Source organism: Kryptolebias marmoratus, linkage group LG22, assembly GCF_001649575.2.
Source record: "Kryptolebias marmoratus isolate JLee-2015 linkage group LG22, ASM164957v2, whole genome shotgun sequence".
NCBI lineage: Eukaryota > Metazoa > Chordata > Actinopteri > Cyprinodontiformes > Rivulidae > Kryptolebias > Kryptolebias marmoratus.
Window position 1 is genome coordinate 11,989,475 of NC_051451.1, and position 24,903 is coordinate 12,014,377.

At 43.4% G+C, this 24,903-nt stretch overlaps 2 protein-coding genes across 4 annotated transcripts; one reads left to right on the forward strand and one right to left on the reverse strand.

The window, feature by feature from the left end:
• Positions 1–358: 358 nt before the first annotated feature.
• Positions 359–6,388, reverse strand: fam98a (family with sequence similarity 98 member A). The gene is made up of 8 exons (XM_017428513.3): positions 6,231–6,388; positions 5,452–5,600; positions 5,124–5,258; positions 4,852–5,033; positions 3,507–3,587; positions 3,280–3,396; positions 2,229–2,396; positions 359–1,574 (listed from the first exon to the last, which is right to left on the reverse strand). The coding sequence occupies exons 1-8, from the start codon at positions 6,266–6,268 to the stop codon at positions 918–920; spliced, it is 1,527 nt and encodes a 508-aa protein (XP_017284002.1). The 5' UTR covers positions 6,269–6,388; the 3' UTR covers positions 359–917.
• Positions 6,389–9,154: 2,766 nt separating this feature from the next.
• Positions 9,155–24,634, forward strand: LOC108244821 (N-deacetylase and N-sulfotransferase 2). 3 transcript variants are annotated; one of them, XM_025008708.2, is made up of 16 exons: positions 9,169–9,309; positions 9,613–9,729; positions 11,364–11,407; positions 11,685–13,197; positions 14,396–14,483; positions 14,617–14,771; positions 15,504–15,689; positions 17,136–17,264; positions 17,493–17,675; positions 17,764–17,860; positions 17,955–18,078; positions 19,146–19,320; positions 19,419–19,589; positions 21,083–21,192; positions 21,696–21,798; positions 21,943–24,634. In XM_025008708.2, exons 4-16 carry the CDS (start codon positions 12,124–12,126, stop codon positions 22,066–22,068), a joined length of 2,721 nt encoding a protein of 906 aa, XP_024864476.1. In that variant the 5' UTR covers positions 9,169–9,309; positions 9,613–9,729; positions 11,364–11,407; positions 11,685–12,123; the 3' UTR covers positions 22,069–24,634. The 3 variants fall into 3 exon arrangements, with proteins under 3 accessions (XP_017286816.1, XP_024864476.1, XP_017286824.1); XM_017431327.3 differs by lacking the exon at positions 9,613–9,729 and having other exon boundaries at positions 9,155–9,309; XM_017431335.3 differs by lacking the exons at positions 9,613–9,729; positions 11,364–11,407 and having other exon boundaries at positions 9,170–9,309.
• The last annotated feature ends 269 nt before the right edge of the window (positions 24,635–24,903 follow it).

Here is a 24,903-nt window from a genome sequence, read left to right on the forward strand (position 1 = left end):
AGTCTGAGCTTTTGGGTTTTCTACAATTTCTCTCAGCATTACACGGTCTGGGTTTGGGGTGAATTTGTTGGAACATCCACTCCTGGGAAGGTTGCAAACGATCTTAAATGTTTTCCACTTCTGAATAAGTTGTCTCGATGTAAGATGGGACCATCGGGTATTGATATGTTTACATGCCTTTTTTTAACCATCCCGAGATTGATGGGCAGCAACGGTTGCTTCTCCAAGGTCATTGCTGATGACTGAAAATAAAAACCTAGCTAACGTTTGCAAGGTATGCAAATACTTAACAGAACTACATTTTATAGTAACAGTATTTCACATTTCTGCAGATTAAATAACCACACCACTGTATACGCAAGTTATAGCGTACTTGTAACTTTTATTGCTCGTTCACTCACCCATGCAAACCTTCCAACATCCACAGCCGTTCATGAGCAGTACAACTTGGCAACTTTTAAATAACAGAATATTCCAGTCAAACACACAGAAACAAAGTGAGGAGTGGAAAATAATGTTTTCAAGTAATCACCTAAGTCAGTGCAACCTACACGTAACGATGACTTGACCTGTACGTAGTAGGTGCGCCAACGCTAAAACACAAAAAAAAAAACTGTATGCTTTCAGGGAGATTTTGTTTTGTTTTTTAAATAAGGCTGATAAAGTGTTGAGGCAGCAGAGTTCAACTGATAGACTCCCCCCTTCACAATAAAACTCTGGGGCTTGAAAACTCTTGAGGCCAAAGAAATAAAACAGAGACACATTCACCAGGATGAAACAAACAAACAAACTGCAGTCCTTTGACAGTCTGTAGCCAAAGTGTGAGAGAAATGGATGAGTGTCTGGATGTCTGAGCAGCTTCCTATCAGCTGAAGGGCTGCTCCCTCAGTTCAGTCGACCCGCTCTCGGCTGCATCTTCAGCTGTTGAAGCTTCGGCCCTGACTGAAGCCAGACTGGCTGTACTGTTGCCCTCCGTGCTGGAAGAACTGTTCAAACTGTCCCCCTTGATTAAAACTCTGCCCCCCTCTGCCTCCCCAGCCGCCTCCTTGTCCTCCTCTGCCTCCTCTCCCCCTGCCCCCACGACCTCCACGGCCCCCGCCTCTCTCCTGGTGCCAGCCCCCGCCGTCTTGGTTGTAACTGTTGTGGTAACCACCTCCACCTCCTCCTCCTCCGACTCCATGATAGACGGAATCCTGGAAGCCTCCTTGGTTGTAGCCTCCTTGGTTGTAGCCTCCTTTCCCTCCTCCCCCGTGGTGGCCTCCTGCGTCTTGATAGTGGCCCTGGTTGTAACCACCCCTCCCACCTCCGCTTCCATCCCCCCAACCTCCCTGCACCTTCCCCCCTCTCCCTCCTCCTCTGCTCCCCCTGTCCTCGTGTCCTCCTCCACCTCCTCTCTCATAGCCTCCGCGGGAGTAGTTGTCGTAGCCCCCTCTGCCGCCTCCGTGCCCTCCGCTGTAGTGTCCTCCTCCTCCTTGCGGGGCATCCTGACGCTTCTGCCAAGAAGGCATTTCTGGAGGGGGGGGCTCGATCTCGCAGGGCCTGCCCCCCCTGTCAGGCACTCGGCCCATCAGAACCTGGAGAGGAGAGGTTCTATTAAAACTAGAGAAACGTACGAAGAAACTTCTGAAACTCCAACATAAACGTCAACTTTCTTCTATTAATCCCATCTTTGATTTCAGACTTTACACACACTAAATGTGCCTCTCACTCCCTGGCAGCACTCTTAAGAAGACAGGCAGACAGAAACAAAACTTCAAACTGTAAGTGGCAGAACAAAGTGGTGGTCACACTGGTGAACAGAAACGTGATTGTAATATTCAGAGCCATATTTATTTTGTAGTTCTTTTTTTTCTGAATTTTACAGGGTTTTTTTTTAATTTAACCCTTTTTTTACCTAAACTGTGTCTTATCATAAGGCAAATGGATGAAATTTTAACAGTACAACAAGAAAATAACTCAGAGTTAACAACCAGTCAACAAAACATTCGGAGATTTATTTGTAATAAACCAGAATATGATAGGATACTTAGAAAAAACTAGTGGTTTCATCATAAAACATGGAATTTAGAAAAATAAAAACAGAATTTGGGTTTAAATGTATATATACATATAAACAAAACTGATTTCATATGGTCCTATAATATAGTGGAAGTGAAATTTGGACTCTGAGTAACATGTGGAGACCAAAAGAAAAAAGAAACAGTGCGACTCAGCTGTGACGAGCCCACCTTATTTATGGCACACGCCGTCTTCTCCCTTATTTTGCCGCTGCTCGTCCGAAGGATCTTGGAGAAGTCTTGTCGTACAGAGAGGAGATGGGCGACAGAGATCTGACTTTTGCCGTTGAGGGCAGAACGCAGCGGCTGGTACACTTTACCCAACTTCTCAGAGTGTGTCTGTAAGAAGAGGTGTCCAAAAAAATTTAAGCTCATCGTTTTAAATTACAAGACAACATGACCAACACGTGTTAACAAAACTGATTTAAGTACGTTAAAGCACCAGTAGATTTGTCTTTTTTGTGCTGCCTTAAATCTGGACTCCGATCAGAATAAGATCAGGTTTAGATTTACAACAATTTGCTGAATAATCAAATGCTACAAGTTCATCAGAAGGTTTTCAGAGACTCAGTTTATCCAAGTTACTTCACACAGTGGGTATACACAGAAAATCTCATGTTTAAATGAGCTCAAATATTCTATAAGAATAAAAGACGCATTTTTTTTTTAAGGAACACCTTTCATGACAGTTTCAAACAAAAATCTTCACTCTGTCAAAGTTTAGGTTGTAGATTCTCCTAAGATACCACAACACCAAATCTGAGCTAAATGTCTGTTAAAAATGACTGAGTTACAGCCATTTTTCTGTTTGCTCAGGTTGTTTAGCTGTGACGGCCATCTTGAATCAGGTTGACTCCAAAAAGCTGTAGACGTACATCCAATGACTACTCTCTGAAAAGTTCATTGATTGTCTAATGGAGGGGTGTCAAACTCCAGTCCTCGGCGGCCGCTCTCCTGCATGTTTTAGACGTGTTCTTGCTTTAAAACACCTGGTTTAAATGGACGACTTGTTGCCATTCTCCTGGAGAACCTGAAGATTTGGTGAGGAGGTAATTAAACCATTTGAATCAGGTGTGTTGGGCAGAAAAACCTAAAACTGCCAGGACAGCAGCCCTTGAGTTTGACACCCCTGGTCTAATGGCTCATTAGATATTTCGCTGAATGTCCGCCTTTCCTGACCGTGGCTGTATTTTGTCCTGTTTTCATTCAGGCTGAGACACACCTTGGCTCTGTCAGACCAACCGAACGACTGAACCGTCACGTCGAGTCGCTTCAACAACATCTTCCTTCTCACTTCATACTCATTTACCAGGGCTTGGTTTATAGCCTCGATTTTTTCCTGGTAAAATGAGAAAAAGGGGGGAAAAAAAACAATGAGCAAAGCGAGTTGTTCACTTAAATTGTGTTTCCAGTCTCTTCTTTCGTTCCGTGTCATTTCCTAGTACTTGCCAAGTGCACAGGTCCGAGGGGCTTCTTCAACAGTGGCTCTCCAATGTGATTTGGTGGGACTCGACTTGTGGCTTCTTTCAACTGGGACAGAAAAAAAAAAGATGTATAGAATTTAAATCTTTGAACAACAAACAATTTAAAGATTGTCACCTGAATACACAATGGTTTGATCCCCTACTGATTTTGTAAGTCTGTTCTCTAATGTTTTTGGTCAGTTTATTGTAATGGAGACACTGAATATCAACTAAAAACCAATCAGCCAATCTGTCAAAGGATATCGGGGACAAGATCAATCTGCACAAGGCTGGAATGGGCTACAAAACCATCAGCAAGAAGATTGGTGTGAAGCTGACAACGGTTGGTGCGGTCAGTCAAAAATATAAAATGATCACCAATCTCTTGTGTTCTCTTGGCCCGGCTGTTGGGGAACCCCGATGAGAACGTACTGGGGTCAGATGAAATTAAAACTCGAGCTCTTAGGAATCAGCTCGATCTGTTGTGTTTGGAGAAGGAGAAATGCTGAGTATGACCAGAACAACACCATCCACACAGTTAAGCACGGAGGTGGAAACATTATGGTTTGGGGCTGTTTTTCTGCTAAGGGTACAGGACAACTTCACAGGAATAAGGGGATGTGAACGGGGCCATGTATCGTTAAAATCTTGAGCAAAAACCTTCTTCCCTCAGCCAAAACACAGAAGATGGGTCATAGATGGGTCTTCCAGCAGGATAATGACCCAAAAAAGGCAACAAGGGAGAGGCTAAAGCAGAAGCACATTCTGGTCATGGAGTAGCCTCAGTCCTGGAGAAAAATCTGTGAAGCTTCAAGCTGCCAAGCAGCAGACAAGAAACCTAAAGAAGAGTTTCTGTAAAGAGGAGTGGGCCAAAATCCATTTGAATCAACTTGTAACTGTCATATAATGAGTTTTTTCCCCCCTGGTTCATGTTCTTTCTCTTCCCATTAAAATGAACATGCTTAATAAATAAATAAATAAATAAATAAATAAATAAATAAATAAATAAATAAAATAGACTGTTTTGATGTAGGTAAATGAACAAATTTACAAAATCAGCAAGAGATTAAATGACCATCTACCCCACTCTATTTTTAGTTTAGGACAGCACACAAGAAATACAAAACTGGTGAGGTCAAATGTTTGCAGAAAATAAAAAAATAAGTAAGATTCTTCGATGATAGTACCAATAATGTGTTAAACTTCTGTTATTCCTGCAGGTTGTGTTTACACAAAACATAAAATCTTAACTTATGCCAAAGTAAAAAAGCACTTATTGGTATAAATGTAGAGGTTCTGCAGTTTCATCTTGGGTCACGAGTCTGACCGACCTTCTTCTCTATTCCACTGAAGAACTGGAACATGGTGATGTTGGGTGGAGGCTTGGACATGCCCAGCGTCATGCAGATCCCCTTCAGTTCCAGGAAGGCGGGGCTGCCGGACTCCTGGGCTTTCTTCTGAGGCTTGTTGACCAGGATCATCCTGGACGCCTCCAGCTCGGACACTAAAAAGGCTGGGGGCACAGAACAGGACCACCCCGCTGAGCTTTAGTCACTCGGAGGACGCTTAGATCTGAGAAAACGAACACGTGAGAGTTTCATACTGAGGAGCAGCAGGCAGTCCTTCCTACTGAGGAACCTCTGGGCGATGTCCCCACTGGTGAGGACGGCGTAAGGACAGACGAGTTCTGACAGCAGCCCACTCATCTCCAGCTGAAAGCTCTCAGCCTCGCTCGGACCTGGGATGGACAGGGGGACAGCGTAAGAACAGAAACAAAGTCAGCTAGTTGGTGAAATGAGCGATGAGCTCTTCACCTTTCCTGTGTGTCTGCGTTCACTTTATTAACAACCATTATCATTAATCTGCCCCAACTAACACGTTAAAGACAATTATACGGTCATCAAACACTATCCTAATAAGCCCCATCTTACAGTTAGTGGCGTGGACATTTTCTTCCAGTTTGAGGTAAAGTCTGAGCTCGGAGACAATCCAGGCGCAGAGCTTGGTGAACTCTGGTGAAGCTGCTCCTTCGCTGACTGAAGAGTCCAGGGCTCCGTCCTCCAACAGAGGGCCTTGATATCTGCAGAGACAGAAGCACCACACACCAACATTAGTTCAGTTCTCAACCACAGCCACGGCCTTGTGTGTCTTTTCTCAGTAGGGCCAGGCAGGCAGGCACAATAAGCAGAGCTGACCCCAGAACGAAGCAAGCCTGTTTTTTGGACACACACCAGTATCAGTCGCTCATCATGGAGCCAAAGCTTATGTTATAGACCTGCTGAACTGGAGCACCGCTTCTTGTCAAACACCCAAACACACACACACCTTGTGTCGTTTTATGAGAAGGTAGGTATTTCAGCGTGATGGTTTTAATTCCTCATCTCGAGTCTCGGTTCCTGGAGAGTGACACGGATCTGGTTGGGTGATGGACTGAAGCTATCTGTCGGCGTTATTTCTGCTGACGCAGGTCGCTGCGCGATAAATAAAACCCGTCCGAAGCTCACTCTGCGCCGGGGCGGAGACTGGCAAGGCCTCCGAACAACAATATTTAGCATTTAACACAAAGTAACGTTTCGTATGGAGCCATAAGCCGTTTAGCTAAAGAAATCATGACCGCACTGAGCTAAAACTGGAGTGAATGTGGGGTGTGAACCTCCGTCTCGAACAGAGAGGAGGGGTTGGGAGGACACCGCTTCGTTTTCCCACTTACCCTAAATCTTCAAGAGACACGAGAACGTCATTCTCCATTCCGACGATTTGTGTTGGAAAACTACGGACGAAAGAGCAGTTTTCACATCAGCCAGCTCAGCTGATACACGTTTAAGTTCGTCTTCTTCGGGTTTAATGGCGGCCGGTGCGAAGCGTTTGGGTGCGTTAGCGCCACCTCCAGGCGTGGACGGTGAATGACAAGCCGCTTCCGCCTTTTTCTTTTTTCCCCCCAACTTTATTTATATATAAAAGGCATACATTACAAGAGCAGAAGTCATCATTATACGTGAAGGGCCGTGAAGAACGAGCAGTAAAGTATAAAAACAAGTTATGAAGAAGGAGTCAGAAGTTTAAAAGGATAAAAGACAAGAGGACAAACAGAGTGTCAGATTTCACAGCAAACAGAGGAAACCATCACAATGTCAGCAGAAAAACTAATATTAATTATTGCTTATTTGATTAACTGCACCAATCAGGCTAAACATGAAACACAGAGGATTAAAAAAATACTGAGAGGAGCTGAAAAGTTGTTATTCAAAGAGAGATCTTGGAAGAATATTAATAAAAGTTTGGAAACAGATGGGAGATCACACCAGGTGACAAAAATATATGATAATATTACAATGCAAGACGTTTATTTGCTAATGAACAGGGATTTTATGGCAGAGAGAGTATTATGGTGTGGGGACTTTGATACTAACAGCACATTGTAGAGAATGTGTAATAATAAAAATGGACAAGTTATAGAAGAATTGATGTAAATGAAAATATTTGTGTATTAATTGTGTGCGTGTGTGTGTGGGGGGGGGGGAGAATTAGTGTGAAAAAAGGAGCAGAGTCAGTAAATGATTTATCAAATTCACTAGCTGGTGTTTTTGAACGAGATGTAAATAAAATACATTGATAACTGTAAATTACTTTAGAACATCATTAATGATGTTCTAAAGTAACTTACAGTTATTTTTTGATAGAGAGAAAGCGTATGACATGATGTGGGTTGGAGGATTACTAATTAAATTACATAAAATGAGTATTACTGGAAAAAAGTTTAACAACACCCAAAAGTGAGGGAATACTTTTGTCAATATCTACATACAGTTAGAAAATGAACCGTAGCGAATTGCACTCCAGACCAGTAGGTGGCGGTAGTGCACACCTTCAGGTTTGTGCCAATCAGCAATAAACTCCACAAGAAGAAGAAGAAGATGCTCTTCATGGAAGCTGAGAGACCTCGGTTCGTCTTATTCCCTCTAAGGATCAGGTTTTGTTTTCTGATTTGTTGGAGAGGAGTTATTGTTATTATTTCATTGTTGAATGTGTGCTGTAAAAATGAACTGTACTTATCATCCAGTCTGTGTGCAATGTCTCCATCTAGTGGTGGCTGTGACTTTTAGTTGTTGCCATGGTAACCCAGTGATTGTTGGAGTCTCAGTCACAGTTCAAGGTTACTGTAAATCTAACATATATTTCAAGGGGAGAAATGTGTCCTTAAGTATGTTGATATGTTACAAACACCTAAGTATAAATATTTAAGCTTTTATTAGCAGTAGCAATTCTAATTCTTAGCTAACAGGATTTCACACAAACTTTAGCCAGCTAGCAGACTTAGCACTAACTTTTGTTACTGTAGCTGTTAAGGTGCAAATGCCAACTATTCTGTTGTGTTCCTAAAAGCGCTGAACAGCTAAGCTCCATCATATATAAAAGATCTTATTGTTCAGTATTTTCCTAACAGAGCACTTCCCTCTCAGGCTGCAGGTTTACTTGTGGTTTCTAAAGTTTCTAAAAGTAGAATGGAAGTCAGAGCTTTCAGTTTTCAGGTTCCTCTTTTGTTGAACCAACTTCCTGTTTCTGTCGTCCTGTTTTATGTATCAGGACCTAACAAAAGCGGTCTGGTCTTTAGAGGGTTTTTGAATGATTCAAATCTGACCTTAAGTGAATAAAAACACACAACAGATTCCACTGTGTCATTATTTAGTAAAAAAACAAAATTAAAAACAACTTTGTGGAAAACCTAAGTCCACCCTCATAATTTAACAGCTTTTAGAACCACCTTTCTTTTTTGATAAATCCTATAGTTAGGGTTAGCTTGGGTTTCCTGAGCTCTCCCTTAGTTATGCTGCTATAGGATTAGACTGCCACTCGCTCTAATTTCCATGTTTGTAATTGCAATTTATTTAGATCATTTTTTGTTTGTTTGTTTATTTTATTTTATTTTATTTTTTCTTCCCATAGAAACCACACCTGGACCAGTTTATTTTTGTAGCACCAGTTCGCAACAAAAGTCATCTCAGGTCACTGCACAAAAACATTCACGCACATTAGAAAACACTAATTAGTTAAAGTTATCTATCTAACGAAGTCAGCAAATTCCGTTGAATCTTGACTTTGTCTCAGGCAAATTGGCGACAGTGGAAAGAAAAACTCCCTTTTAACAGGAAGAAAACCTCCAGCAGAACCAGAACCTAGCACAAGATGAGCGGTCATCTGTTTCGACCGGCTGAGAGGACAGGAAAGAGATGCTGACAAACACAGAATGACTGGTCCAGGTTTGGTTTCTATGGGAAGAAAGACAAAGAAAAACAGGGTAATGATAGAAATATTTACAAATACAAACATGGAAACTAGAGCAAGTAAGACAGCAGCAGAGTGAGGAAATGTGGTCAATTTGTCCTGCAGCAGTCTAAGCCTATACCAGCAGAACTAAAGGAGAGCTCAGGAAACCCAAACCAACCCTAACTATAGGATTTATCAAAAAGGAGAGTCTTAAGCCTAGTTTTAACAGTATATGGTTTAAGTACATTAATGATAAAGCACTGTAGGTTTATCATATTAATAATGTAAAACCCCACTGTGGCAGTCATGCATCCAGCAGGTCATCTTTGTTATCAACCGTGGCCCCGCCTTCAAAATGGCCCCCTCCTCCCTCGGCTGTCCAGATTTGGGGCTCTGTATGGTCACAACCAAGATGGCTGCCTGAGCGCTGATGCTCCGAAGTGCACTTTAAACTCTCTCATTCACGAGCCTCGACCATCCTCCACTGCTCTGACCGGATTCTCACCTGTTAAGCACGAACGCCGGTAAGTCACAAATCACCTGTTTTGTTGTTGTTTTGTTTTGCATTCTTCTCCTCCTCCTCCTGTACTTGTCTACTACAGTGTCCTGCCAGTTCAGCTAGTAGCTTGGAGGTTGTAGTTTCCCCCCTCTGGTCAAAGAGTGCGCTTCGTACAATGGCGGTAATATAATATATATAATATATAAATATAAGGGGATAAAACGAAGGGAATGTCCCGTCCACAGCTTCGTGGACGACTCGCCTGTTCAGCTTTGATGCGCGAAGCTTCCCGTTAGCCACGGTATGCTAATGTTGGGTTTTGTTACAGAGCTAGCTGCGGACGAGCAGGCGGCTGGCTGTGGAGGGGTTTAAGTTTTATTCAAGAGCTCCGGCAGCGCTGCTTTTAAAGCCAGTCCCTCCGTTTTTCGACGTCCAGGTTATCGAGGTACGCCTGGTTTAAAATGTCTTAACACCGACAGCGTTTGTGTCAGAGTCAAGTGTTTTTTGAGGGGGAGGGAGGTCAGAAACGCGTTTTCGTCGTTTGTCTTCTGCGTGGCCGTGTCAGTGAAGCATATTTAAAAAGGGGGCTTGTGCTTGAAAGTCATTAAAAATAACTAATGGTCGAATGGGGAAGAGAGGGAGTAATTATACCAGTCAGGAGGATGGCATTTCCCATCTCTTACACTGTGTTGCTTGGAAAATAAACCTTCTTTTTAAAAAATTGTTCACCAAACTGGAACTGTTTACGCTTTGTTGTATTTCAGCTGAGAATTTGCAATCCCTCCTATGACACGGTCGTGGGAAAAGGAAAGTCCACCCTCTTTCAGTTCTAAGGGGTGGTTTTACACATCAGGACCTGATAATAAAAGTGGTCTGGTCTGTACAGCCGTTTATCCCACCGTGTCATTGTTTAATAAACAGCAAACAAAATGGAAAAGCTGTGTGTGTATGTGTGGCCCTCACTGTTCAGCAGCTTGCAGGGCCACCTCCAGCAGCAGTGGTTTGAAAGTCATCATTTTTCTGAAGGACTTTGCCAGTCACCTGGTTTGGTCCAAGCGTCAGCTGTCAGACGGATGACCTCACATTCAACTCCAGAATCCTTTGGTCCACAGAGGAGTTCATGATCGACTCGATGGCTGGAAAACAAGCCCAAATCATCATCCCTCCACCACCGTGCTGACAGTTGATGTAACCTGTCTGTGTTGATATGCTGATTGGTTTGCTCTTAACACGGCGCTGTGCATTATGGGTAATCGGCTCTAATTTGCTCTTATCTGTCTAAAGGACATTGTTCCAGAAGTCTTTTGGTTCGTTAAGATGCAGCTTTGCAAATCTCAGTCATGCTGCCGTGTTTCAGAGACAAGTTTTCTTTTCCTGCCAACCTTTTTCTAATTGTCCTGTCGTGAACCTTAACCTTTAACCTGCTAACCAAGGCACATAGAGTCTGAGATGGAGCTCTTGGGTTTTTGTTAGTTCTCTGAGTATTGTACAGTCTGACCTTGGGGTGAATTTAATAGGATATTCACTCCTGGGAAGACTGGCTTAAATGTCTTAGGCCTGTGAATAGTCTCTCCTCAGATTGTTTGGGAATGACCTTTGACCCTTGCCACATTAATGGGCAGCAATAATGGCTAAGTTTGTTGCTGATGTCTTTCCGCCTTGTCATTGTGTTAACACACACCACTATGCTCCTCATGTTTTTAACACAGATTTTTTCCACTTTGGCTTCATTTTGGTTTAATAAATGATGACAATCTTTTTTGGGGGGGTGTTACACAATTGATGCAAATCTTGGTTAAGGCCCCAATCATCCTCATGTCCTGATAGATAAAACCCCAGAATTCAAAGTGTTTCTTTTTCTCATGGCTGTAATTTGGTGGAGGACTCATTTGAACTAATTCTTCCTTCATTCAGACCATTTTTGCTCAGCGACGATGTTGTGAAAAATGTGTTTCTAAATTAATCTTTTAAACGTGGGGAAAAACTGGTTGGGTTTTTCTTTTCATCAAAACAAACCTTGACCACCAAATCTCCCTTTGTCAACATTATGTCTTGTCTTTTTTAATTTTTTTTTTGCAGAGACCATTTTGGGTTTTGGTTTTCAGGACTACAATGTTTTCAAGGTGAGCCTGACAACTGGTAATCCATAATCACAGCTCATTGCCTAAGACAGAGCTTATTTTTGGGAGCTCTAGTTAAATATTACTGCGAACACTAAATATGTACTGTATGTATAAAAAATATACGGAACACATCTTTAAAAAAACTCAATGCTAATCCAAAACAAAGCAGCATATTTTATCTTCCCTCTTGTATTCCATCAGATTAATTTTGAGTTTTTTATGTTTGTATTTGTTTACTTATTTGTCCCTTTTTACTTCTATGTTTTCGTCTGTGCAGAGCGCCCAGATGGGGTTCACCCCTGATGTCCAGACCAACGGCACGGCTTCTCCCACAACCCCAAAACAACACAAATGTGACAGAAATATACTTGTAGAAATCTCAGCACAGCTCTTTGGTTCATACAAAAACTGACCAGCTCTGCAGAGAGCTGACATTTCCGTTTGGACCTGGTTGTCTTCCCATCTTCTTTGTTAGTCGTTTGAGTGGGTTTTTTGGTTTTTTTTTTTTTATTTTAGAGCATAACGTAGACAGCTGGTAATGGATGATGCTGGTCATGGTGACTTAGTGTAAATGGCTATCAATCGGCACAGCTCACTGACAGTACTTAATGTCCAATCTTCCTCCCCTGCTCTGTTCTCCTGCCACTCCTGCGCCTCGCCTCAGCCCCCCTGTTGCCACTCGCTAACCTGCCTTGCCTCCCTCCTCCTCCGGCATCATGATGGGCGCAGGCTTGGGGTTTTGGAGGCTAATGCGAGGCGTCCGCCAGCTGGAGCTCCATCGCCTGATTCTGGCGCTCATCGTCTTCTGCTTGCTCTCCATGGCCTTCCTGGCTTACTACGTCTCCAACAGCCCCAAAATCAAAGAGCCCCCTCCTCTACCCTTCAGTGACTGCGGCGGAGGTGGGGGGATGCCGCTGGGCGTGAACACTGGGGCCGCCGGTGGGGGGACGGGTGGCCAGAGGTCTCCCCTTTTACTTCCCATGCGCCAAGAGCGACTGCAGCAGGTGAAGACGGTTGACAGCTCCAGAACCGATCCTGTGGTCCTGGTGTTCGTTGAGAGCATCTATTCCCAGCTGGGCCAAGAAATTATTGCGATATTAGAATCGAGCCGCTTCCGCTACCGCACAGAAATCGCTCCTGGCAAGGGCGACATGCCCACTTTGACGGACCATAACCGCGGACGGTACACGCTGGTAATCTACGAAAACGTGCTGAAATACGTCAACCTCGACATGTGGAACCGGGATTTGCTGGACAAGTACTGCGCCGAGTACGGAGTGGGTATCATCGGCTTCTTCAAGGCTTCTGAAAACTCCCCCCTCAGCGCACAGCTCAAAGGGTTCCCCCTCTTCCTCCATTCCCACCTGGAACTCAGGGACTACCGCATAAACCCCAGTGCTCCTCTCCTCTACATCACCAAGCCCAACCAGGTGGAGCAGGGCTCTTTGCCTGGGGACGATTGGACCATTTTCCAGTCTAACCACTCAACGTACGAGCCCGTGCTTCTGGCCTCCACCAAGTCCGCCGAGGCTCTTGCACAGTTTGGACCCAGCCCTCTGCAGACCCTCCACGCTACGGTGGTCCAGGACCTGGGCCTCCATGACGGCATTCAAAAAGTTATATTTGGAAATAACCTCAACTATTGGCTTCACAAGCTGGTGTTTGTGGATGCCATTGGCTACCTTACAGGCAGGAGACTGTGTTTATCATTGGACCGACACATCCTGGTGGACGTGGATGATATATTTGTGGGCAAAGAGGGAACTCGTATGAAGGTGTCTGATGTGGAGGTAAGTGATCCCTTTTAGCTACGGTTGCACAAATGATCAGACGTAAACTTTAAGTTGCATTAGTCTTGAATGTTCCTTAATGTATGACATTTGGAAGACAGGCGTACATTGTTTACATCTGCTTAGACCTTTCTTCTGTACAAGGTATGATTTCAGGACCCAGTTTGTTGAGTAATAACTACTAGATTAAATCTGTTTTCTTTCTCATGTGATCTTTTTCATTCTTAAAGCATTCACTCATTGTGGGGAAGAAAAGTGAAAAAGCTTTGTTACAAACAATATGTAGAACCTGCTTTTCTCCGCTAACTCACAGAAGTTGTTTTCTGTACGACTGTCAGTCTCACGTGGTTGTGGAGGACTTTTGTCCCAGTCTCCGTTACAACGTTGCTTCAGTTTATTGAGCTTTCATTCGGTTTCCCGCTCTGTTCCAAGCGGCAGCCGATGGCCTACCCTTTTGGTAAACAGAAGAGTTCACGGTCGACTCTGCGGCTGCAAAACAAGTCCAAGTCACCTTTCCCCCACCGTGCTTAACAGTTAACAGCTGGCATGAGGTGCTTTTTGCTGATGTGCTGTGTTTGTTTGTTTTTTTTGCCAAACCTGGAGCTGTGCAAAGTGGGGAAACTGAGACGTTTTCTCCCAGTAACCCTTACAAACCAGCCATACTTGTTAAATCTGTTTTTGTTTTGTTTCTCCCTGTCATGAACTTTAACACGTTTACAGAGGAGCTCACTCCAATGATGATCAGTTAATCTGTAGTATTTGATCAGAAGCTCCTTGCTGATACTTTCCCTCTTAAATCCCATGGAAGCATTAAGGTGGACTCAGTTTTTCCACACACAGCTTTTCTGTTTTAACTTTATTTTTGTTTAATAATGACAAAGTGGACTCTGTTGTGTTTTTGTACACTTGAGGTTGAATTTGAATAATTTTATAACCTGGTAAAAATATATTTTTATTATGTCCTGATATGTAAAACCCTTGAGTTAAGGAAGATTCTCTTTCCCCATGACTGGACGACATTGTTCTGCCAGATGATGTTCTTTAGTGTTATCTGCAGTAAGAATTACTTGATTTAAATATTTCAACATGTTAATTAAGGTTTAAGGTTTATTCCAACAACACAGATCTGAAAGGAATCCCTCGTTGTCACAAGAACTGTGGAGTTGTTTTAATTGTTTTTTTTTTTTTTCTTTTCTAGGCTTTGCTCAATATTCAGAATAAGATGAGAGCACTGGTGTCTAATTTCACCTTCAACTTGGGATTTTCAGGGAAGTTTTATCACACAGGTATGGGACACGTTAAGTTTAAGGATTTTATTTACCTGCAACAATCATTAAAACCGAATGAAACGGTGTTCAGCGTGAACGCTGTGCCGTCGGTGCCGACTGATCTGATACGTGCGTGCGCGCGTCACCTCAGGTACTGACGAGGAGGACCACGGAGACGACACGCTGCTGCAGCACAAGAAGGAGTTCTGGTGGTTCCCTCACATGTGGAGCCACATGCAGCCTCACCTCTTCCACAACGTCAGCGTCCTGGCCGAGCAGATGAAGCTCAACAAGATATTTGCTCAGGTTAGAGGAGATTAGAAATGTCATTAGTAGAGCCATATCTGCTTTGTGTTTCGACCAGCACCGGACACTCAGAGGGGGGTGCAAAAGTAGTCTCCTCCTTTGGGATTCTTTTTAATTTGTTGCTTCACAGATTAAGGTTTAAATGGATTATGTTTTATTAAAGGGATGGACCCACGCAGAATAATCCAGATTAGTGACGTTGAAATGGCAACATAATTAATTAAATAAGACCCACCTGTGGATGATCTTTAAATGATCTCACCACTAAGTACTTCAGGCTAAGACAAGCAGGAGACATTATGAAGACTAAGGAAATGTCCACACAGGTCAGACTGGAGCTGTGGAGAAGTACAGATCGTGTTTGGGTTCTAAAAAAAATATCCCAAACCTGGAACTTCCCACAGAGCTCCATTGAATCCATTATTAGAAAACGAAAGGATTTTCCACCGCAGCAGTAATACAACTAGAGCAGGCAGGGAGGGCATTAATCAGAGAATACATATGCACACCTGTTTAACTCCATTAAACTAGAGTATTGCAATAATAAAACAATCATAATAAAACCACTTAAATTTATGGTTGTAAGACAAGAAACAAAGAGGGTTGAATCCATCTGCAACACACTATAGTTAAACGTTCTGGTTACTTAGAATCACCTGTATTTCTTTATATTCTTACTTAATGTAACTTACCTTTTTTAATTTCCGTACATTATGTCTTCGCTCTTCCCAGGAGCACGGTATCCCAACAGATATGGGCTATGCAATAGCCCCGCACCACTCCGGGGTCTACCCCGTCCACAGCCAGCTGTACGAAGCGTGGAAGTCCGTGTGGGGAATCAAGGTGACCAGCACCGAAGAATACCCGCACCTGAGGCCCGCACGGTACCGCCGTGGGTTTATTCACAACGGGATCCAGGTCAATAAACGCCGCTTTGAACACTCGTTTACTTTAAGGATGGTTCTGTTTTCACGATCACATACATGTGACCCGTGCTGGCACAAGGAGTCGTTCAGTATTGAGTTATTTTCAAATTCTCCATCTCAAAAGCCTCAAAACAAGGCCTATCACCTGGCAACAAGCTAGTTTTGTTTACGAGGGGATTTCCAGCCCTGTGTTTTAAAAAGGGGAAAGCTTCACAATGAGGACAGACACCATATGAAGGCGATTTCCCAGCATGATGGCAGCCAGCAGGGAAAAATGGGTCCGTTTAACAGGAAGTTAGAAGACAAAGGGTTATTTGTAAAGACACACCTGTTAGAAAACTTGGATTTAAAGGTAGATAAGGAAGGTTGACTACTGGGATCACTAGATGGTGTCTTTATGGGCACAAATCTCAATTACAGCAAAAATCAAACATTTATTACCATGCAGGGTCTGGTGTTTGGCATCCGATTTGTTGTTTTCTTTATTTTTTTCTTGTTTATTCTTTAAGGATGAGTATTTTCCTTTTTTTTTTTATAGCCGGATCAATTTTCCCCGTTTGAGAATTTTGACCTATAAATAAATGTACAATTCAAATCTAAACCTGATCACGCAGAAATACACCCTGATCAGCTCAGGTCCAAATCAACCTCACTGTCCAGTTTACGGCTTTGCAAAGATTTGTGTAATTGTTCCAATTAGCAGTCATGTTTTGGTCGAGTGAAATAAAAAAAGCAAATCTTAAGAGAAATAATTGTTAGAAAAATCACACACGTCAGTCTATTGTAATGTAGTCAGCTGCGTCAGTAAATAACAACAAAAACACCCAAATTATTACAAGTTTGTTGCTTAAAACTACTTCTAAATGTATTAAAATTTGAAATATGGAGTCTGTCGTTTTTAGGTAAATCAAGACCTAAATTTTAAGCAAAGATAACAACTGACTGCATCCTTGCCCTGTAGTTAATATGCCTGTTTATATATTTTACAGCTTAAATTATAAAAATGAATAACAGAAAACAGCCAAATGTTATAATAAATAACCTACAGTTTTCATACCAACCTGTCAAAAAAGCTTCACTTCCTTTTGCTGCCAGGGAGCTGCAAAAGCAACTTGTGCTTCTAGTTATAGGCCAACTAAACTTGTAAGGAGTTATTTGACTTGTGAGGAGTGTAAATCAGCTGATAAAAGTTTAAAAACATAAAATTTCCAACTCAGCCTGGGTTGACGCCTAACCTAATTTAATGTACTTTTATTGGTAAACCTGTGAGTAAAAACAAAGGTTCAAAATGCTTCTTCCTTTACACATTTTGTTACAGATTTACATGATACGATCCTTGTTCACCCTGACTTTTTTCCGAATGTGCACCTAAGTATCCGTCTTTGAGGAACCTGTGTAATATATGCGGAGTAATTAACCCCGTCCCGTTGTGTCCCAGGTGTTGCCCAGGCAGACCTGTGGTCTGTTCACCCACACGATCTTCTACAACGAGTACCCCGGAGGCTCAAAGGAGCTGGACAAGAGCATCAGAGGAGGAGAGCTCTTCCTCACCGTCCTCTTGAACCCTGTAAGAAAGCCCACATCGCCACACCCTATCTGAGCAAGGCAGGGTTCGGTCCTCTTAGACTTGATTGGGGAATCTGACAACAATCCCATAAACTCTGGGTAGAAGAAAGCGTACCGACAGATTCTTGGTTTTGAAATCCACGTTTAACCATTTGAATCTTATATTTCATCTTTATGTTGTCGTGTGATATGTCTACATCCTGACTTTCGCTGTGCCTGTTCACTACAGATCAGCATCTTTATGACTCATCTGTCTAACTACGGCAATGATCGCCTTGGTCTGTACACCTTCGAGTCTTTGGTGAAGTTCATCCAGTGCTGGACCAACCTCAGGCTGCAGACGCTGCCCCCCGTCCAGCTCGCTGAAAAGTACTTCCAGATCTTCTCCGAGGAAAGAACCCCACTCTGGCAGGTAGGAGTACTAAAACAATCCTCATTTACCAGTAAATGTGTTCTATTCATGGTCCAGAAATTAAACCACAGTTTGTTTGTTTTTTCAGAATCCTTGTCATGACAAGAGGCATAAAGATATCTGGTCTAAAGAAAAGACTTGTGACAGACTCCCCAAATTCCTCATCATCGGACCACAGAAAACAGGTACTACGTTCCTGCCTCCTCTCTCAGACTTTAACTTTTAATCATTCCTTATGTTTTTATTATTCTAAATGTCCCATCTCATCTTACTCACAAGGCACTACAGCACTTCATTCATTCCTGAGCCTCCACCCGGCGATTACCAGCTCCTTCCCCAGCCCCACCACCTTCGAGGAGATCCAGTTCTTCAACGGAGCGAACTATGAAAATGGGATTGACTGGTAAAACTGGCCACGCACGCACTGTATGCGTCCCTCGGTTTGTCCTTCTCGTCGTATCTACAGGTGATTGTTGCTGCTTTAAGGGAAGTTTCAGAGTTTGGAGCAGAGGTTCACCCTGTGAGCCAGCAGAGAGGCCAATGAAAGAGCTGCGACCCCTCAGCGGTGTGTCGGGTCATGTTGCTGTTCAGGGCTGCGAGCGTCGTGCCGGTCAGGTCTGGGCTTGTCTGGGATGTTTTTGGGAGCAGTTGGTGCTTCTGTGAGCGTGCAGCTACAGCAGAAGTATTACACTCCTTTTAGTGTTCTCTCCGTTTTGTTGTTTTTTACAGCCTGGAATTTAAAATCTTGTTCAATCTGATTCTAATTAATGGACCTATGTAAAATTATTTCATTATTTCTAAAATAATGTATATTTAAAAACAAAAAAACACCACTTAAAGTTGATGCTTAAATAGGCCATCTTTTGCAGCAAGTCTCTTCAGGTCTGTCTGCATGATTTTAGTCCATCTAGTCTCTGGCCCGTTCCAGGACGTAAACCAGTGGAGTGTTGATTCAGCGAGGTGTTCAGGGTCATCGCCCTGCTGGAAGGTGAACCTCCGCACCAATGTCAAATCAAAAACTTCTCTGTATTTTGCTCCGTCCATCTTAAATTCTGATTATTTTCCCGATCACTGCTGATGTAAAACAACCCCACAGCATGAAGCTGCCACCACCATGCTTCACTGTGGGGATGGTGTTCTCAGATCGATGAGGTTGTAGGTTTGCATCAGACGGTAGATCAGTTCTGGTCTCATCTGACCACAGCACCTTCTTCCACGTTTGGGTGGTCACCAATATGGCTTTTGGGAAATTCCAGATGGTCTGCTTCAGCTTTTCCTTTAGGTAGTCCACTCTTTGTTCAGCTCCCAGTGGTCTTATGGACAGATCCTCCCATCTCTGTAGAAGAGCAGCCCAGCACCATCAGGGTTATCTATGCTGTTTCTATTTTCTGATAGTGGATTTACGAGTTTGTGGACGCTACTCCATAAAGCCAGCAGCTTTAATTTAATGTACCTTTTTGTTTTTGTCAGGTACATGGAGTTCTTCCCATTTCCCTCCAACATCAGCACAGACTGCATGTTCGAGAAGAGCGCCAGCTACTTTGACTCAGAAGTGGCCCCCAAAAGAGCTGCAGCCCTGCTGCCCAAAGCCAAGATCCTGGCTGTCCTCATCAACCCATCAGACCGAGCCTATTCCTGGTACCAGGTGAGAATCATCTGCACTGCTTTCAAAGCTGCGAGTGTTCTGGCCAGAGTTGGTTTTTTTTTAATGTTTCTCTTTCGCGTTTGTGTTGGGGAGCACAGCACCAACGGGCCCACCAGGACCCCGCAGCCCTCAACAACACCTTCTACGCTGTGATGACGGCAGGCCCCTCCGCCCCCAGAGACTTGCTGGTTCTTCAGAAGCGCTGCCTTTATCCCGGGGCGTACGCCGCTCACCTGGAGCGCTGGCTGCAGTACTACCAGCCCAGCCAGGTATCGGTCCACGTCGCGTTCTCCATGTTCAGAACTCTCTGCTGTCCCCACACTATGAGTTTTAAAAGCAGATGGCAACCTGTCCTCTGCTTGTCCAGGCTTGTACTTCCAAAGATGTCTTCCTCTTATCCAGTTTGCTCCTGCAGATATATTTTCCCCTGCTGTTTTCTCCTCGGTGCCTTCAGACAGTGGAAAGAAAGACATTAAGATCTCCGTAAAATCAATCAATCAACACAAGCATTTTGTTTATTTATAATTTAATTTATTTATATTCTGTCCCCCTCCACCCCCACCATCATATACCACATACTACTAGGCTATAGGGGTGGGAATATTTAGGCACCTCACAATTCAGAGGGTTGTGATGATTATAAACAGGGGTGGAAATTAGCACCCGCCACCCGCCAAATGCGGGTAAATATTTGAAGTGGCGGGTGAATTTAATCAACACACACGCCACTGTGGCTGGTTGGCAATTTGAACAGAAAAGGTGTTATTTGTCCTCCTGACATATAGGGGACAGTAATGTGTTCGAGTTGCTGCTGTTACGTCGAGCCGCGTTCCCCCATCAGATACGGTTCCCCCTGTGGCTCCGTAAATAATGACTTAAATATTAACAGAATTGTTTAGAGGGGCAAATATTTCTCATTAAAAAAACAAAAAAACATAATTCTTTTAGGAATTAAATGTGCTAATAATATCATAATACAGAGGAATAAACACAGGTAAGGAGTTGTTGGTAAATTATTTTTGTCCTGTGTTTTAGAGGGGGAACCGATTATTTCAGACGGCTGAAATATTTGGTTCCCCCTGGTAACTTTTGCAATTTGCAGTTGCACCACAACTGCTTCCACTCACCTCGATCGTCATCATCATATGAAATAACTTTTTGTCACAACATAAAATAGTGGCTGGTAAAATATTTGAGTGGCTGGTAAAAATTTTGTCCACCAGCCACTATGGACAAAATTTTTAATTTCCACCCCTGATTATAAAACAATTATCAATGCCTTTCAATTATCTTGAAACTTCAATGACTGACTTATTTTACATAAATAATTTACATATTTTCATTCTTAATAGAGTGTCTAATAACATGTCCATAAAAAGCCTATTAATCACAGGCTGCTGACCAACAACACTGAACACTTAACACTGAAAACACAACAGGAAAGCTAACAAGATTAGCGTTGTCTTTACAACTGGAAATTTATACCCAAAGCAAACGTTTCAAAGACAGCCATGCTATGCTAACTTCAGCTGTTCCATACAGACATGCTGCGTATTCCACAGAGAAGGAAAGATGTGAAAACAAACCAGTTTTCCCTGCCACCTTTCATGTTCTGCGTACCAGCCTCAGACGTACAAAAGAGCTGATATAAGACGACACTTTTAAGCTTTTAGAGCTCTGTAATGTCTTCTTTCATTTAAGTATCATCCGCCACTTTTAATGAGCCCCGAACGCCTCCGTCTATCTCTTTTTTTTTTTTCAGCTGCACGTCGTGGACGGGGCCCTGCTGCGATCCAACCCCGTCCTGGTGATGGAGGGAGTCCAGAGGTTCCTCGGCGTTACTCCCGTCTTCAACTACACCCAGGCTCTAATGTCGGTGTCCTTCACAGCGAAGCACTCACACGTTCACACACGAAGCAACAACAGCAGCAAGAAAGCTAATCAAGCTAGTGGTTTTACCATCCTGACTATTTTACTGCTTGGATTATTCCTGATGCTTTAACTAGTCTTTCAAATATGTCTTTTTTTGTCATTTATCTTAAATATATCCCTCAAAGAATTGATGCAGCACTTTTTGTTGTTGGGACATCACAGGATGTTGACTACCGCTGTGTAATGACACCGTCAACCATTTTAACTAAAGCTAACGTCTTAGGAATAATGTCCCTCTTTTTGCTTTTAAGAGCATTTCTTTTGGTATCTGACCCTAGCTCCTGGTTTTGAACCACAGGGCTTGCATAGTTTCACCTCAGAAAATGAGATGACGCTAAAAGTGCGTCATGTTAAACTTCCTGTCTGCTCTGCTCGGTCTGCGTTTAACCAAACGCCCGGCTGCAGGAGCCGTTCAGGCGTCCTAACGAACCGCTTGTCTGCAGGTATGACGACAGCAAAGGTTTCTGGTGTCAGCGGGTGGAAGCAGGTCGAGCCAAATGTCTGGGCAAGAGTAAAGGCAGAAAGTATCCGGAGATGAGTTCTGAGGTACTTCTACGTGTTAAATATAGTTAATGAATGCCAGGTTGACCCATCTGTTCATCTAAATAACTCTACAGAAAGTATGTTGCAGTTAATGTAACGTAGAACGCAGTAGAACCTGATCCTTTCCTCCGCTCTCTTCCTTCCCAGTCCCGTGCCTTCCTAGCAGAGCATTACCGCGACCAGAACATCGAGCTGCTACGTTTGCTGAACCGCTTGGGCCAACCACTACCGTCCTGGCTTCGCCAAGAGCTCCAGAGCACCAGCCGAAGTTGAGGCCGCACAGCCCCGTCAGCTCTGTGGCGCAGACGGCGCTCGGCCGTGGACTCGGTTGTACTTCGCGAATCCGCGGCGCCAACAAATACCACTTTACGGAAGAGGGGGCTACGTCCGAGCTCATGCCACCAGTGCTCCTGTTCGCCGGAAAACGAGAAGACTGGACAACATGAACTCGCCGAGGTTTCGGGTTCCCATTAGATCCGCGAGGACTCCCTCTTAATCTGCCGCCAATCCTCCTGCGAGCCCCGGGCACCCCGTCGGTCCTGTCGGTGCAAGGACCGGGCTGATGCTTTTACACCGACCGGAGACTAACGGGGGACTGACCAGCTTTTAAGGACCGAGGAGTCGGGCGCCGATGCCAGTTGTCGTTTTTTAAAGCTGAGGCCGTGCGTGGCGCATGCACAGATTACCCATACACGCGGTTGTTCCTACAGAATGATTGTAAAGGTCGAGGCTCAGGCGAGGACCTTCATACCCAGCAGCTTTAAGCAGACTGTCCACTCACAGCTCACATCCTGAGCCACTTTTCCTCTCCAAGAGGGCAGCTCGTCCTGAAACGACAGACCGGCACCAAATCTAACTCTACATTTAGGCAAAACACACCCAAACAACTCAGACTCTGCCCCCTGATTGAACGGAAAACAATACAATTAGGCTTCACACATAAGATCGACAACAATTAGGATGCTTTGCTCCCAAAACCGTGATAATTAGCTGAATTATTTTAAGCCTAAGCAGACTCTGACGCTCAAAGTTTGATGACTCTCAGCTAAACTCTGGTCCAGGATGTCTCTCCTACCACCACGCTATCATCCAGGAGTGTCTTTTTGTCACTACGCTGTTTTTTTTTTTAAATTAGGATAATTTATTTTTGACTGGATCATAGCACATTTCTGAAGAAATACAAAAAAAAAATATTTATATCAAGGCGATAAGCTAACATTAAAATGAAGCAGCTTTACTTCCTCGTCAAGATTCTATTTGTCAGAATAATGCAGTTTAACTAACTTGTGCTGTGTAGGATATTTTATCCACGTTATGAGCTTTTATTATTTATAGACAAATTAAAAGTTTTCAGTTTTTATAGTGAGATAATTGGACTTGGGCCTCACATTGTGTACCTTTTTCTGCTGGCGTTATCCAGGACCCGCCGATCCTGCGAGTTTCAGATTTACTTTAAGGCAGCTGGACATTTTCCCGTTTTCACTTCCTCAGTTTAAAAGCTTTTAAACTGCACTGAGCTGTTTGGTTTACGTGAGCAGGACTCATGCTGATCACCGTCGCTTCCCCTCTGTTCTTGTGCGGACCAGGCTAACGAAGAAACGCAGACGAAACGCAGCCTTTCAGAAACGATGATGTCATAGCCCCACCTGTAATCCAAACTACGACCCATAAGCGTCCGCCTCCTCCTCCTCTTCTTCTTTACGTATTGCACCCAGTGTACGAAGCTTTAAGCTCCACGCTTTGTTTTTTGGTGCATTTTCCAGGCCGGGCAGATAGCATTTTAGATCGTTTTTATTTCCACATGGAAAATGAAACAATGTCAGGTTTACGTAGATGTATCTAAGAAATGACAAAAAAGATCTGAAACCTCCTCCTCCGTTTAACGTTAGTCTCTTATTTGAAATAAATGGCTGCCCTCCGAACAGTTTTTCTCTAAACATCACTGTCTGCAGGATTTAAAGTTTGGAAACGTCACTTTTTGGTTCCTCGGCTGAGAAGAGAAACCCCTTCTGTAAACGTGAAAAGAAGTCCAATCACCTTTTTAAAACTAACCCTGACCTCCCAAAGCTTCCCTTTCTGTAAAACGATCCACCAGCTCCTCCAGCCTCCTCTCCGTCAGCGCCGTTTTTCATCTTTAAACTCAACTTTGCCTAAAATACTTGAGCTTCTTCCCAAACGATTCATGAGAAGCTGACACGGTAGATCGTAACAACGGCTTCTACAGGGATCCCTGGTAGGCGGGGCACAGACCTGGACCAGATCTATGGGAACCAAATGTGTGGTCAAATATTATATATTTTCTCGACTTTAACGCAAAACGTTAAAGACAGATTAAAAAATGGATTCTGCTTTCTGTGTTTCACACAAGCTGCATAAAGTGAACAAACCGGTGGGAGAAACAATAACTTCATTACCAAAGTTAAACAATAAAAAGAGGTGCGAGTGCCATGAAAACATAGCTTTTTGTATTTTTGTGATTTCTTTTGGTGAAAGGACAGCTGGAGTTCGATAAAACATTTACTCCTCATCAATGGAAACATCTTTTCTTAGCTCTTATGGTGGCTACTTAAATACTTCCAAATGACCCTCAGAAGCAAAGAAGAAAAACCTCGCCTACAGCAAGCAGCTCAGTCAACACAAGCCACATCCTTATCTATAAAAAAATCTAAATTGTTGAATATGAATCTAAACTTGTGCTGACATCACCACTCAGAGCATCAGACTGAAGGGCCAGTTCAGAGACTGCATCATAGCTGCTGTTTTCTTTTCAGTTTTTATATTCGTGTCAAAAAGGCTAACACTGTATTGTCCTTAATAAACTTAGAGAGGTCGAAACAAATGCAGGTGTCCTATTTGTGCTTCCTTGCTTGAGTTGTAGAGCTGATCCACTCTGAAGCTGGGTTTCATGGAAGAGAAGCCCGGAACAAGGCGGAGCGTTCGGACCGTCCAAGGGCGACGCTGAGGGGTCATCAACTGGACAATGACCGCAACGCTCCAGTTTGGCTTTCAGGTAGTTCTGAAACCTTTTTAAAAGGTGAAAAAAAAAGTGACAGAAAGCTAATATGTAAGCTATACCAGCAAGAGGTTTAAGCAGAAAGGATGAAAGTC

Bases quoted from the DNA above. Each gene is read 5' to 3' on its own strand.
- LOC108244821 (XM_017431327.3), top strand. From the start codon at position 12,124: ATGATGGGCGCAGGCTTGGGGTTTTGGAGGCTAATGCGAGGCGTCCGC. The intron at 13,198-14,395 runs GTAAGTGATCCC...TTTCTTTTCTAG, and splicing joins TGAAGGTGTCTGATGTGGAG to GCTTTGCTCAATATTCAGAA. The intron at 17,265-17,492 runs GTAAGAAAGCCC...TGTTCACTACAG, and splicing joins TCACCGTCCTCTTGAACCCT to ATCAGCATCTTTATGACTCA.
- fam98a (XM_017428513.3), bottom strand. From the start codon at position 6,268: ATGGAGAATGACGTTCTCGTGTCTCTTGAAGATTTAGG. The intron at 5,034-5,123 runs GTATGAAACTCT...CTGTGCCCCCAG, and splicing joins GGACTGCCTGCTGCTCCTCA to CCTTTTTAGTGTCCGAGCTG. The intron at 3,588-4,851 runs GTCGGTCAGACT...TTTCTGTCCCAG, and splicing joins TCAGTGGAATAGAGAAGAAG to TTGAAAGAAGCCACAAGTCG.